This window comes from Sinocyclocheilus anshuiensis, unplaced genomic scaffold (genome assembly GCF_001515605.1).
Source record: "Sinocyclocheilus anshuiensis isolate Anshui unplaced genomic scaffold, SAMN03320099.WGS_v1.1 scaffold1317, whole genome shotgun sequence".
NCBI lineage: Eukaryota > Metazoa > Chordata > Actinopteri > Cypriniformes > Cyprinidae > Sinocyclocheilus > Sinocyclocheilus anshuiensis.
Genome location: NW_015551117.1, coordinates 252,888 through 267,699, shown reverse-complemented (window position 1 = coordinate 267,699; position 14,812 = coordinate 252,888). Strand labels below are relative to the sequence as shown.

General features: G+C 37.8%; 2 protein-coding genes across 3 annotated transcripts in view; both read left to right on the top strand.

Annotated features, from left to right (window-relative positions):
- The window catches only part of nqo1 (NAD(P)H dehydrogenase, quinone 1), a 7,850-nt gene extending 1,178 nt beyond the window's left edge, over positions 1-6,672 (top strand). The window contains exons 2-7 of the mRNA XM_016453144.1: positions 997-1,142; positions 4,831-4,998; positions 5,128-5,258; positions 5,352-5,465; positions 5,598-5,699; positions 6,317-6,672. Of these exons, the coding sequence (XP_016308630.1) occupies positions 1,139-1,142; positions 4,831-4,998; positions 5,128-5,258; positions 5,352-5,465; positions 5,598-5,699; positions 6,317-6,625 (828 nt within the window). The 5' untranslated portion in view covers positions 997-1,138 and the 3' untranslated portion in view covers positions 6,626-6,672. The remainder of the gene's footprint in view (positions 1-996; positions 1,143-4,830; positions 4,999-5,127; positions 5,259-5,351; positions 5,466-5,597; positions 5,700-6,316) is intronic.
- Positions 6,673-7,585: 913 nt separating this feature from the next.
- kiaa0895l overlaps positions 7,586-14,812 on the top strand; it is a 23,039-nt gene continuing 15,812 nt past the window's right edge. Inside the window, exons 1-4 of one of the 2 annotated variants that reach the window (XM_016453157.1) lie at positions 7,586-7,765; positions 8,711-9,515; positions 12,151-12,294; positions 12,380-12,512. In XM_016453157.1, the coding sequence (XP_016308643.1) occupies positions 8,775-9,515; positions 12,151-12,294; positions 12,380-12,512 (1,018 nt within the window). In that variant the 5' untranslated portion in view covers positions 7,586-7,765; positions 8,711-8,774. Of the gene's footprint in view, positions 7,766-8,651; positions 9,516-12,150; positions 12,295-12,379; positions 12,513-14,812 lie in introns of those variants that run through there. The other variant, XM_016453158.1, reaches the window with a different exon arrangement.

The window sequence follows — 14,812 nt, the reverse complement described above, 5'->3', positions numbered from 1 at the left end:
GGAATCTCTCTCTCTCTCTCTCTCTCTCTCTCTCTATATATATATATATATATATTTGCATGTATTTTAAAACTTATTGGAGTGTTGTTAAGACTCTTGCCTTTTCACCTAACCAGAAATGGCTATGCCTGGGTGTGTTTCATTAAATATTGACTTTATAGTGTGGGTGTGGCATTGGCAGCCAAGTGAGACAAACATAAAAAAAGAATTCTAGCAGGAACTAATTAAAAAAAATGTGTATACAGGTAGCCAAAGAGATAGTCATGACAATGGAAATTTGCAGACACCAAGCTGGCTCATGTGACACGTATTGTTCCCCTTTGGGACTGGGTTCAGTTGCATTTACACCTGAGGTTCAATTACAGTTTGACTGAGCCAATGCACCACAAACATACTAACCATTTACACCACTCTGGGCCTCTAGCTTCTTTCCTGCTCTACCTGATTTTGAACTCCCTTGCACTCAAAGATACCAACCTCCTTGACAAACCAGTTTTGGTGTTTTTAGTGTTACATCTAATTTCAGTGTCTTATTTTTACTCCTTGCAGGAATATGCTAATAGATTTGACAGCTCCTAATAGAACATTCTTGCATTTGTTTTAATCAGCTGGAACTCATACATTTTGTTTGTGAAGTGCTTAAAATCACTAAAAAGCTTTTAATCATTGTATAATTTCTCTTAAAATCATTTGTAGATTTTTGATCTGTTAAGCATTATATAATGTTTGTTAATACTTTATTAATGAAGGTTATTATAAAGTGTTACCATAGTTTATATAGCACTGCTAAGAGTGTTATTTTATTTGATCAAGCCATATCTCATAAGTTAGTATACAATGAGAATGCATGTGTATGACACCCTGAAGCAAAGTACCAGTGCTGCATTCTTTTAACACGCAATGCGTGCAACTAGATTGTCACCAAGATGTCTGTTCAGATCTTATTCTTCATGAATATATCTAGAATGACCAATCAATCAACCCACCCACTTACAGGTTATACAATAACAGAGACTGAAACCTGAGACACCGCTTCGCACGCGAGGACTGGTGCAAGCTTATAAGAGCGGCTCATTGTAAAGCTAAAGGCTTCTCTCCTCTATCCTGGTGCACAATTAGAGACTGCAGGCAACGAGAAATGGGGGAGAAATTTATACTCTTATGTATGTATTTTAAATTATTTAATCAGCCGTTTAGTGTTTTACTGTAAAGAATTGATTATAGCATTTTGTATAGTGATAGTTTATAGTGATAGTTCACCCAATACAAATACAAATTCAGTCATTTATTCAACGAAACCGGTATGACTTTATTCTACACAAAAGAAGACATTTTGAAGAATGTTGGTAACCAGTCAGTTTTGGTGACCATTGACTTCCATTTTATTGACCAAAAAACAAACAAAAAAAAAACTAAACAACAACAGACAATTCTCAAGATATCTTCTTTTATGTTCCACAAAACAAAGAAAGTCTTATACGGGTTTGGAACGGCATTAGAGTGAGAGAATTTTCAGCAGACAAAGCAACTAGGTCAGTGCTCACCCTTTGAAGAAATTGCTTGTCTCAAGTAATAATCTCAACTACAAGGCAATTCTAAGTAATGGCAATACAATCAAAGGCAAGTCTCCATTTGCTACTGCTTTGCAGAATTTTTAGCATTCTTTGGCTGTTTGGAATGAAATAGTACACAGCTTATATTGTGCACTATGATAATAATGTTGAGTATGACTATAAGAGTATATTTTACTTAAAACTACTACTAGAAAACAGTGGCGAGTGGTGACTGGTGAGTAGAGAAGAGGACAAGAGAGGATTTTTGCTCCACCACATACATGGTGTAGAGAAAAGGGAAGTTGTGGCCTAATGGTTAGAGAGTCGGACTCCTAACCCAAAGGTTGCGGGTTCGAGTCTCGTACTGGCAGGGATTGTAGGTGGGGGGAGTGAATGTACAGCGCTCTCTCCCACCTTTAATACCACGACTGAGGTTCCCTTGAGCAAGGCACCGAACCCCCACCAACCCCGCAGCATAAATGGCTGCCCACTGCTCCGGGTGTGTGTTCACAGTGTGTGTGTTCACTGCTGTGTGTGTGCACTTTGGATGGGTTAAATGCAGAGCACTAATTCCAAGTATGGGTCACCATACATGTCACGTCACTTCACTTTTTTTAACCAGGTATGCTGAGTGATAAGATTAAGCCCCCCTCACCCCTCCTCATCGCTTTTAAGACACACTCAAAGAGGAAAACACCGTGTTATTGTTTGGATGTTTGGATCACCTTTATAAATAAACTGCACTTGGGTTCACACTTCAACTCGCCTTCAGTGGACTGAATCATTACAGTTTACTTAATTAACAGATATGGGTGTAATGCCATACCATATTTTTAATATGGCTGAGTTTATATTTAATGTGAATTTAACATTGAAAGTTAATGTGAATAAAAACATTGCAAGTTAGGCTACTAACAGTTTCATTGTACAGAAAGAGAGCAAAGAACATTTACATTATCAAAGAACATTTTCACTTACAGTCTAAGTTCAAGCCCTCTCAAAGCTCCCATTAAAATCACTGAAGCTGTTTACACTATGAAATTAATATCTTACAGATTCCTACAAACATTTGCACTTTGTTGTTTCTGAGGAGAGAATTCGCCAGAAAGAGGAATTCAGTGAGCGAGCGAGTGAAGAAAACACTGGCATTTTAGCGATGACTCATCTGAACACCTCTGATTGGTCATTGCATTCATAAGCTCAACAGCATCGTGTGTGATTGGTTAATGCGCAGTGCTGTAAAAACGCGTCTGTCTCTGGCTCAGCGCCAGTCAGCGAATGCAGATTTAACAGCTGATGATATGACGCACTGAACGTCCTAATCACGCCGGTGTGATTGTATTAAATATAGAAAATATTAATGGGCTATTTTTTGTCTTTTGGAAGCTGCATTCAAAATCCACTTGGCTCAAAAATCAGAATGGGCATGACGCCTCTGGTGGGGAGATGGGGGATTCCCCCGCACTATATGTCTGCATCGACTGAATGATTCATTCATTCATTCATTCATTCATTCATTCATTCATTTTTATTCCCAGTGAATTAGGAGTTAAAACTCCCACCCGGGTGACACTACTCCAATAATAGACCATGCAAAACATAAAAAAAAAAACAATTGAAATTAAATAAACAAAATAATAATAATAATATCTTTAAAATATTGCCAAGTAACCTTGCAAACAACAATAAAATCAGAAAAGGACTTTACATTTACATTACATTTAGTCATTCAGGAGACGGTTTTATCCAAAGCGACTTACAAATGAGGACAATAAAAGCAGTCAAAACTAACAAAAGAGCAACAATACATAAGTGCAAATGACAGGTTTGCAGTACACATAGCAAGGTGTGTGTATACACACACACACAAACACATATACACACACACAAAGAAAAACAAGTAGATAGAATAGAAAAAATAGAAAGCTAGTGTTTGTTTTTTGTTGTTTTTTTTAATAAAAAATAAAAAAAGAAGATAAATATAGATAAAGTAGAATTTAAATAGAATAGAAAGTGTTAGAGTCAGAGGGTCAAATAAAGGTGGAACAGATGTGTTTTTAGTCGTTTCTTGAAGTGACATGCATTCTTTTCGGCTCATTAAAGATTAATCTTGCAGCGGCATTTTGGATTAATTGTAGAGGTTTGATAGAAGTGGCTGGAAGACCTGCCAAGAGAGCATTGCAATAGTCCAGCCTGGACAGAACAAGAGCTTGAACAAGGAGTTGTGTTGCATGTTCTGAAAGAAAGGGCCTGATCTTCAATCAATTACTTTAATTGTAAGCGACACAAGTATACGGGAAAAATACAGTTATGATGTGTTTTTTTTTATATGATTTAGTCAAGTTTCGGCAATCGAGATCTGACAGCAACAGCACATTTTTCCGCTTGGGCGAGCGCTTTGCGGACAGTTTACCTCACGCATGAAATCTTCCACAGACCAGCAAATCACTGAGAACGCGCTACAATCCTGAAGAGTCATAGCAATAGAGCGGAGGCGAGAAAGCTGCGGAGAATCTGCTCACCCGGAAGCAACCGCAACTGACTTAGATTTACAGAAAATTACCGTTGTTTTCAAATAAATAATTTTACATGCTTATTCCTTTATTAAGACTTTATTAAGATTTAAGTTACATCTCAAACGACAAGGGATCAACTTATAATCACGTTTATATTAACCCGTGAACTCATTCTCTCAGACGGCCTGGGTTCGCAGTTTATATGGACGGAACGCCACTGCTAGAAAATAGTATGTGTATAGTTTTAGTTTCAAAACCTGTGCATTGTCATCAAATTTTGTGTAATCTGGCTAGTCAATAAAAACCAGAAGTTGATAAGGGAAAAGGGAAATTCGTCAGCTCTCATTTTGTCAACAGCCTAGAGCAGGGTTCCTCAAATCTTGCCCTGGAGGGCTAGTGCGCTGCAGAGTTTAGCTCCAACCCTGATCAAACTTACTTAAAAAATGCTGGGTTAAATACAACCCAGTGCTGGGTAAAATAGGGACAAACCCAGCAATTGGGTTGTTTTGACCCAGCGGTTGGGTTACTACCCAGAATGTTGGGTTAAACATTTAACCCAATCGCCGGGTCAAAACAACCCAATTGCTGGGTTTGTCCCTATTTTACCCAGCACTGGGTTGTATTTAACCCAGCATTTTTTAGAGTGTACAGTACAGTTACAGGAAAACTATTGGTTGAAGTGCCACAACCCATCCTGTGGGTAAATGATCTCAAATACCAATGAACTCTTTCTCTTTCCCCTTATGTATGTATGTAAGCAGCACAGAAGACAGCACTGATTGTTTATGCCCACCAGAGTCCCGCCTCATTCAATGCTGCTGCACGGGATGTAGCGGTTCAGGCTCTGACAAAGCAAAGCTATAAAGTCCTAGTGTCGGATCTATATGCAATGAACTTCAAAGCCTCAGCAACTGCAGAGGATATTAACGGTAGGAATTTGCTGAAAATACAAAGTGCACCTACATTAAAATGCTACTATGGCTATAGGTTCTTAAAAGTGCACTGCAGTTGCAGTTATTAGTGAACACAGGAACACTGTTTTACTGTAAATATTGCAGGTGATCTGAAGAATCCTGAGCACTTTATATACAACAATGAGATGATGGTTGCATGGCAAGATGGTCGTTTAAGTGATGACATTGCAGAAGAACAGCATAAATTGGAGCAGGCAGAGCTGGTTATCTTTCAGGTAATAGTTTCCCAGTGCTGCACAGTTACAAATGTTAGAGTTTACATTTTACTTTGATCTGAGAAAATAATATGATTTGGATAATATTTACAGTTCCCCCTCTACTGGTTTAGTATACCTGCCATCATGAAGGGCTGGATAGACAGAGTCTTAACTCAAGGATTTGCCTTCACCCTGCAGAAGATGTATGACAATGGCATTTTCAAGGTCTGAATCTTTAGAGTCAAAGCTTGTTTTGCTTGCTTGACATTGCGGATTACAAAGAAAGAGTCTGTTTTTGTCATTCTAATGGTGATCAGATTTTAATCAGATTAAAATGTCATTCACTATTCACACCAGGCTAAAAAGGCCATACTTTCATTCACCACTGGGGGAACAGAGTCCATGTTTAAGCCCGATGGCGTCCATGGAGACATCAATGTTCCCCTCTGGCCTTTACAGGTGAGATAAAAATATTAAACAGAATTTTTGTTTGATCTTTTTAAATATAGGGGGCTAGTTATTCAAATGAAGCTGCAAGAACAGCTCTTTGTGCATTTGGAATCATGCTGTATTAAGTGATCAGAGTTGAATTCCAGATTAAATCCATAGGGAATGTGGGTTGTCACCTATTTTAGACTTTAGCCCAGAGAACTTTATTTTTACTTTTGTTTTGGATTCAACTTTGCATGTAAATGTTAAAAATTACATTATGCACTACGCATATACTTAACTGTATAGTGTATGAATTTTATAATGTTATTTTGCCATTCAGCATTGGATTCTGATAGCCCTTCCCCTCCGCTGTGTAATTAAAGCTCAGACAGTTGAGTGCATGAAGTGTCCAACATTCCACACTTCATTTTCTTGGTTAATTAAGTGCATCATCTGTGTATTTAAACTGCACTTTTTTATGCTACAAAATGGAATAGTGCATAAGTACACAAATTGGGATGCACCTAATGCACTTTACAAAGAGGCTGTTAATGACGTGGCAAATGTTTATGATATGGCATACCATTTTTAACTTATACCAGTTGAAATGAAGATTATAAACAGATTATGTGTTTTTATTACAGAATGGAGTGCTGCGTTTCTGCGGGTTTCAGGTCCTCGCCCCCCAAATCTTCTGGTGTCCAGCACACACACCTCCAGATGCCAGAAATGCCATGTTAGAGGCATGGAGGGAAAGGCTGAATGGTGTTTTTGCCGAAAAGCCTCTTTCATTTGCTCCGACCGAATACTTTGACCTTTCCTTCCAGGGAGGATTTTGCCTTCGGCCAGAGGTGAAAGAGAAGTATGCCTCTGAGTCCTATGGCATAACCACGGCACAACATTTAGGCAAACCTCTTCCTCCAGACAACCAGACCAAAGCTACGCAAAGCTAAAAGATCCAGGTGCACAAGATAATCATTCAAGGATTTAATTCTAGGAATTTTAGGTGCAAATTTAGGTATCAAATTCTTTAATGATACTATTTTGTGGATGTTATATATATATATATATGTAGATTAAAATTTGTGCATTTTAATGAGTTCAACTCATACTCATGTTTTACTCATGTTCAAGATGCATTTTCGATTTTAATTATAATCAAAATACAAAAAATAAATATATGACACTACTACTTTTTTGTATGTCTACCCTTGTTCATCTCAATCTCAAGTTTTTTTTTTTTTATTATTATGTATTCTTTGTATAAAAAATGTATTCTTTTTAAGTACTTGAAGTAGCAACTGTTAGGTAATAAGTGAACACAACAAAAACACACTAGATTCATGCTAGAGCCAACTATTAAAATTAAGGTACATTTTAACCATAAGATTGAACTGTGTGCACAAGATATACATACATACACGTACATATACATATTAAAATCAAATAAATATATTATAAACTTCACAAGCTTTCAAAGTTCTTACAGCTTTCTTCTTCAAAGAGTCTCTGATACTGTCAATATATAGATTGAACTGTGTTCCTGGGACAGAGATGGTTACATATGTTTATGCTGTATTTTTTAAACAATTCATTAATTACCTTTTTTAACGTTTCTGCAATTCTTTGCGTTTTATTTCGCAAATCATAATGTAATTAGTGCTGCAGGTTTACACTGTGACAACGTGCCCCGCTAATGAGTCTATATCTTTCTTCTTAGTATAATTATGGAAAGGTTCAACAGCTTTATCTGTATGTGGCTACACAGAAATGGACTTTTAAAAATAAAATTACTCGGGGAAACATTTATTGGAATTAAAGTGACAACTTGCCCCGGTCTCCCTTACGTGCTTACGCACATTGATAGCAAAGCGTCGCGACGCGAATAGGTCATTTAGATGCGCCAGCGCGTCATTTGCTGCAACGCAATCCCAGCCATCCCAATCGCAATCCTATTCCCGGCGTCATGTACCGTTATTCCTCCATATCAGCCGTTTGACCTACTGAACGGAAATTGAAGAGCTGCTGCTGATATTATGGACGGAATTCCAAAATGAACTGAAGTTAATTTATTTGAAAAGAAGCGCTGCGCGGTATGTGTTGCGTATTTTATACATATAGCTTTATGTGTTAAAATGGCTCATTCGTGAAGAGCTGCTCAGTGCAAGAGCTGTTTATGTCATGCATCAGTTATGCACTGAGATAATTTTCTTTAAGCAAAAGCCTGACTTTATTCTTCACTATTCTAAACTCACTTTATTGTTCTAAAATTAGCCAGACATAGGAATCCTATTGGAATTTCCATAACGAGGTGTATTGTATTGTTATTTTTTTCCAGCATGCATAAAACGAGACCTTTTAAAACACATTTCCCAGTAGATCTGTTAAAATTGCTAATGGAATACATGCTCTTTTATGACATCAAAATAAGTAGAAAAAATGTAAATGTAGAAAAATCGTTCAGAATGTTAAAATACTTAAAGTTCGCTGTATAGTTTACTTTTATTGGCCAATAAAAAGACCGTATCCCAATAGTAGATCTGATAAAGATGGTACAGTATCCAATCAGACTTAAAATAAATAGTATAATAGTAAAAATAAATGCATAAATAAATAAAAACATTCCTTCAGATTCCTTCATAATTTTCTGACAAGGTTTTAAACTGATAACTGTTTTTTGGAACATTTTTTTCGAACATGTTACATTTACCATACTATTTTCTATATATTTTAAAAGCCCCTGCTGTATGACAGATGCATTTCTAACAGCACAAATATTCACATCTAGTCTCTAAATTAATATGAGGTTATGAAACGGCATGCATAATAATTATAAGAATCAACCAAATTCTATTTAAATTCGTCTTTCATTCATTCATTCATTTGGAGTAACTTAATTCATTGGAGTATAGCAAGATGTGTCCGCGTCCCAAAAGTATTTTTTTGTCAATTCTAAATCATTTGTTTGCATAAAGAGTTTTAAATCCTTATGTGTAAAATCTTTTTAAACTTACTGTTTTTATGTGCTGTTGAATCAGGAAGTGGAGGTATGTTTTTCTCTTCAGGTGTGCAGCATTGGTGGACAAGGGCGTGGATGTAGCAATGGTGCTGGATCTGGGTGAGAACTGCATGGAGCAGGCTAATGGAGGAGGGCGCGCAAAGAATGTCTCAGAAATGTTAGAACCAGAGCCCAGCACAAAGAAACCCAAACCTGTCAGAGCCAGGACCAGCAGTATCACCCAAAGAGACAAATCGACCCACAATGGGCCTCACACGCAGCCTTGTACCACTTGGGATTGCTGCTCCCAGGTTCAACGAAGACTCCAGAAGACAGAAGGTAGAAATAAAGGAGAATCTGCACAGCCAAGGGAACCTTCCAAACAGCCACCTTGTCGAAGGCCACTTAGTCTGGAAATAAAACCACAGCGAATTAGAGCAACACAGCCAGTGCAGAAGGTGATACAGCCACTGTGGCGTAGTGGTGGCCCTTCTCCACCCATGCGAAGCCTGACAAGCCTTAGTTTGGGGCCAGGGAACTGGCTTCGCCGGAGTGAGAGCACATGCACAATGAACTCCACGACACCCCCACGTGCTGGCAGGGGTCAAATGAGACCTGCAACCTCCTTGCCACATATTGCCAGAGGTATGGCACCACTTCCTTCGCCATCAACACCTCGTGGGCCGTGCCTGCTTGTGGCTCTTCGTCCCGTAAACCTGGAACAGGAGCGTCAGACCTTTTTTCATTCTAACTATCAGTATGAGCCCCAGTTTGAGTATGCCTCCCCAGAGCCTGTCAGTGTTTTGGAGAAGTACAGAGAGGGATCCAGTCTCTTTCTGTCCCAGGTATGTTTTATATCAAAAATACACAAGTTTAGGTCCAGTGAGCCACCTTACTGTCAGTGTCAACTGCAGTCACATTTAAGTTCTGTGAATTTTCATGAAAAATCCAATTATTTCAATAAGAAAACATGAGTGAGAACACTCCCCTTATTTAGATATTGCTGTTTCGCCACGTTGACCAACAGAAAGCAGCTTGGTTTGAAAGAGGCTTCTGTGTGAGCAGTGCTTCATACATTACTACAGTATTGACAATAGACAATGGGCCCTTTTTGCCCACTAATTTTTACAGACGTTTCAATAAAGTGACTGCACCTTAAGGTAGCATCTTAATGGAAATAGAAACCTCACAAGTGACCGATTTGGAACACTCTATGTAGGGAGCAACTCTGTGTGCCATATAAATAGCGCATGAGAGACTCCAATTACAGTTGATTTCTGTAGAGTTTACATGTTTGCACGTTACAAAGCTAATGATGCAATATTCTAATAAGCTTGAAATTATACAAGTAAAATACTGAATTTTTAATGAGCTTTAACCATTTTAATCTATAATTTCTACAGTCGTGGCCAAAAGTTTTGGCAGTGACATAAATTTTGTGTTTTGCAAAGTTTGCTGCTTAAGCTGTTGTGGTGTTCATTCACATTGTTTCTAGATTATTGTGTAGAGTGAACAGATGCATTTTAAATAATTGCTAAAAGCTTCATTGGCCAAAAAATGAACTTTTCACAAAAAAACAAATTTCACTGTTTTTTGATCCTGACACAAAATGACAAGCTAACATTAATTGACTAATCATATCAGCAGCACATGTGAACGTGTGGATGAGTACTAGTCAGGTGAAATCACCATCATACTAATTAGATTGTAAGAGCAGACTGATTGCTATAAAAGGAGGGAAGAAGCGCTTCCAATTATTGTGTTCTTGTTAGCAATAGTTACTTCCAAAAAACGCGAGCAGCCGTCATCGCGTTGCATCAAAATGGCCTTACATGCAAGGAAAGCGACTTCTTCCAACGATCCATGAGCAATTTGGTGATCCGTGCATTTTCCAGCATGATGGAGCACCATGTCACAAAGAAAGAGTGATAAAGAAGTGGCTCGAAGATCAATGCATTGAAATTTTGGATCAGTGGCCAGGCAACTCCCCGGATCTCAATCCCACAGAGAACCTGTGGTCAGTCCTCAAAAGGCGAGTGGACAAGCAGAAGCCCACAAATTGTGATCAACTCCGAGAACTAATAAAGCAAGAATGGATCGCCATCAGTCAGGATTTGGCCCAGAAGCTAATATCCAGCATACCAGAGCGAATTGCAGAGATTTTGAAGAACAAGGGTCAACACTGTAAATATTGACTCATTATATTTTTTGCCAATAAAAGCCTTTAAAATGTATGATATGCTTATTATTGTTTTTCAGTATACTATAGAAACGTGGGAAAATAATCTACAAATACTGAAGCACAAAACTTTGCAAAGCACAATGTATGTCACTGCCAATAATTTTGGCCATGACTGTACATCAAGTTTAACTAAATGAAATGCTTGCTTAGCAACCATCTGAAATTAGATAAATATTTATATAAATATACTTTTTAAAAATTATTGTATTTAATTTCAGTTAATGTCTTTATTTCATGTAACAAATGTTTTTTTTTCTTTTATTGTTTTAATTTTAATTAACTAGAATACCCCGTTTGGAATATAGCCATAATGTTGTTTAAAGGCCCGTTCACACCAAGGACGATAACTATAAAGATAACGATAAAGATGTAGTTCTAAAAATAGTTCTCAATATTAAAGAATAGCAGAGCCAACACCAAAACTATAACGATAAAGAGAAACGATATCATTGGAATCACTTACAAAATGATTTTTCTACAGCTGATGAACGTTAAAAAACTGACAGCCAATCAATCCATCCTGCTGTAACGAGCTCGTGAATTTAAAGCGTCAGACGATTGTGCGCTTAAGCCCCGTTCACACCAAGAACGATAACTGTAAAGATAACTATAAAGATAACGATATTAGCGTCCACACCAGCAAACGATATCGTCTGTTTATTCTAAGCGCACAATCGTCTGCGCTTTAAATTCTCAAGGTCGTTACAGCAGGATGGATTCTGATTGGCTGTTAATTTTTTATCGTTCATCAGCTGGAGAAAAATCGTTTTGAAAGTGATTCCAATGATATCGTTTCTCTTTGTCTTTATCATTATAGTTGTGGTGTGGACTCTGCTATTCTTTAATATTGAGAACGATTTTTAGAACATATATCTTTATCGTTATCTTTATAGTTATCGTCCTTGGTGTGAACGGGCCTTTACTCAAGAGTATTTCACCGGCACTCAATGCAGCAATTAACCATCAAACCTGTATATATTCCAAAATGGTTCACTCATCCTGAGACAAGCACTAAGGACTGCACATAGCTATACGTTGGATTTACCAACCTGAAATATGCTTTTTTTAATGCTATGTGAGCACAGGAAACAATTATGAGACATGAGTGCATGTCAGATTTATTTGTTTTTATATTAATAGTTATCTTTATAGTTATCTTTATAGTTATCGTTCTTGGTGTGAACAGGGCTTAAATCCTGAAACTGTTGCCATTTGTCTCACCTCATGCCTCTTTCTAGGCAGTTAGGATTATGGAGTGTGTGCTGAGGAAGTATGAGACCTATGAAAACTTTGAAGAAGTCACAGGGGGCAGCTTGCTACCGAAGAGTCAAGTGTGGGCAGCCACACGCAAGTACCTACAGAAGGAGGACTGTGTTGGTGAGGTGTGTGGATATCCAAGTTCAAGTGTCTGTGCATTAGTGTTTTGAAAAATAACAAAGAAATAGTAATCTCGGATTCTGTCACCAGGTGGTTGTAAGTCTCTCCGTTGAGCTTCTGTCCCAGGCAGTAATGATGGTGGAGAGATGTCGACCAACACTAACTATTAACTTGTCAGGAGCAAGGCAACACTGGCTTGAGGGCATGCTTAGACACGAGATTGGTATGAACTTTAACACACTTCAAATTATATATCAAACACTAATACTAAACCGATTTGTTTTGTCCTAACCAGTCTGACTGTGACAAGTGACATTTTTTTAAGTCATTTAATTTGTATTGCTGTTGTGTAATTCAAGGTAGCCCTACATATAGTAAAATCTAATTGGTACAAATCCTGCTTGACATAAGAGAGTGCTGCTGTGAAGGTTTTGATTCCAATGATATCGTTTCTCTTTGTCTTTATTGTTATAGTTGTGGTGTGGACTCTGCTATTCTTTAATATTGAGAACGATTTTTAGAACTATATCTTTAGCGTTATCTTTATAGTTATCGTCCTTGGTGTGAACGGGTCTTTAGAATAAACAGACGATATCGTTCGCTGGTGTGGACACTAATATCGTTATCTTTATAGTTATCGTTCTTGGTGTGAACGGGGCTTTAGAATAAACAGACGATATCGTTCGCTGGTGTGGACGCTAATATCGTTATCTTTATAGTTATCGTTCTTGGTGTGAACGGGGCTTTAGAATAAACAGACGATATCGTTCGCTGGTGTGGACGCTAATATCGTTATCTTTATAGTTATCGTTCTTGGTGTGAACGGGGCTTTAGAATAAACAGACGATATCGTTCGCTGGTGTGGACACTAATATCGTTATCTTTATAGTTATCGTTCTTGGTGTGAACGGGGCTTTAGAATAAACAGACGATATCGTTCGCTGGTGTGGACGCTAATATCGTTATCTTTATAGTTATCGTTCTTGGTGTGAACGGGGCTTTAGAATAAACAGACGATATCGTTCGCTGGTGTGGACGCTAATATCGTTATCTTTATAGTTATCGTTCTTGGTGTGAACGGGGCTTTAGAATAAACAGACGATATCGTTCGCTGGTGTGGACGCTAATATCGTTATCTTTATAGTTATCTTTATAGTTATCGTTCTTGGTGTGAACGGGGCTTTAGAATAAACAGACGATATCGTTCGCTGGTGTGGACGCTAATATCATTATCTTTATAGTTATCTTTATAGTTATCGTTCTTGGTGTGAACAGGGCTTAAATCCTGAAACTGTTGCCATTTGTCTCACCTCATGCCTCTTTCTAGGCAGTTAGGATTATGGAGTGTGTGCTGAGGAAGTATGAGACCTATGAAAACTTTGAAGAAGTCACAGGGGGCAGCTTGCTACCGAAGAGTCAAGTGTGGGCAGCCACACGCAAGTACCTACAGAAGGAGGACTGTGTTGGTGAGGTGTGTGGATATCCAAGTTCAAGTGTCTGTGCATTAGTGTTTTGAAAAATAACAAAGAAATAGTAATCTCGGATTCTGTCACCAGGTGGTTGTAAGTCTCTCCGTTGAGCTTCTGTCCCAGGCAGTAATGATGGTGGAGAGATGTCGACCAACACTAACTATTAACTTGTCAGGAGCAAGGCAACACTGGCTTGAGGGCATGCTTAGACACGAGATTGGTATGAACTTTAACACACTTCAAATTATATATCAAACACTAATACTAAACCGATTTGTTTTGTCCTAACCAGTCTGACTGTGACAAGTGACATTTTTTTAAGTCATTTAATTTGTATTGCTGTTGTGTAATTCAAGGTAGCCCTACATATAGTAAAATCTAATTGGTACAAATCCTGCTTGACATAAGAGAGTGCTGCTGTGAAGGTTTTTTTTTTTTTTTTGTAGGCCAGCCCAGATAGCATTACCCCAGGTTTCCTTGACTAATACCCAATAGGATGTTCCACTGACTTTTGGATTATGGCAGAAAATAAGCTCTGTGACCAACAAAAGTTTATGATTTTTACACGTAAAAGCTAAATGTGACCCTGGACCACAACACCAGTCATAAGTTGCACGGGTATATTTGTAGCAATAGCCAAAAATACATTGCATGGGTCAAAATAATAGAATTTTCTTTTATGCCAAAAACCATTTGATATTAAGTATAGATCATGTTCCATTAAGATATTTTGTAAATTTCCTACCGTAAATATATCAAAACTTGATTTTTGATTAAAAATATGCATTGCTATGAACTTCATTTGGACCACTTTAAAGGCGATTTTCTCAATATTTAGATTTTTTGCACCCTCAGATTGCAGAATTTTAAATAGTTGTATCTCGGCTAGATATTGTCTTATCCTAACAAACCATACATCAATGGAAAGCTTATTTGTTCAGCTTTCAGATTGATGTATAAATCTCAATTTAAAAAAATTGACCCCTATGACTGGTTTTGTGGTCCAGGGTCACAAATGTAGGCTATAAACAAACTACACCACATTTGCAAGACT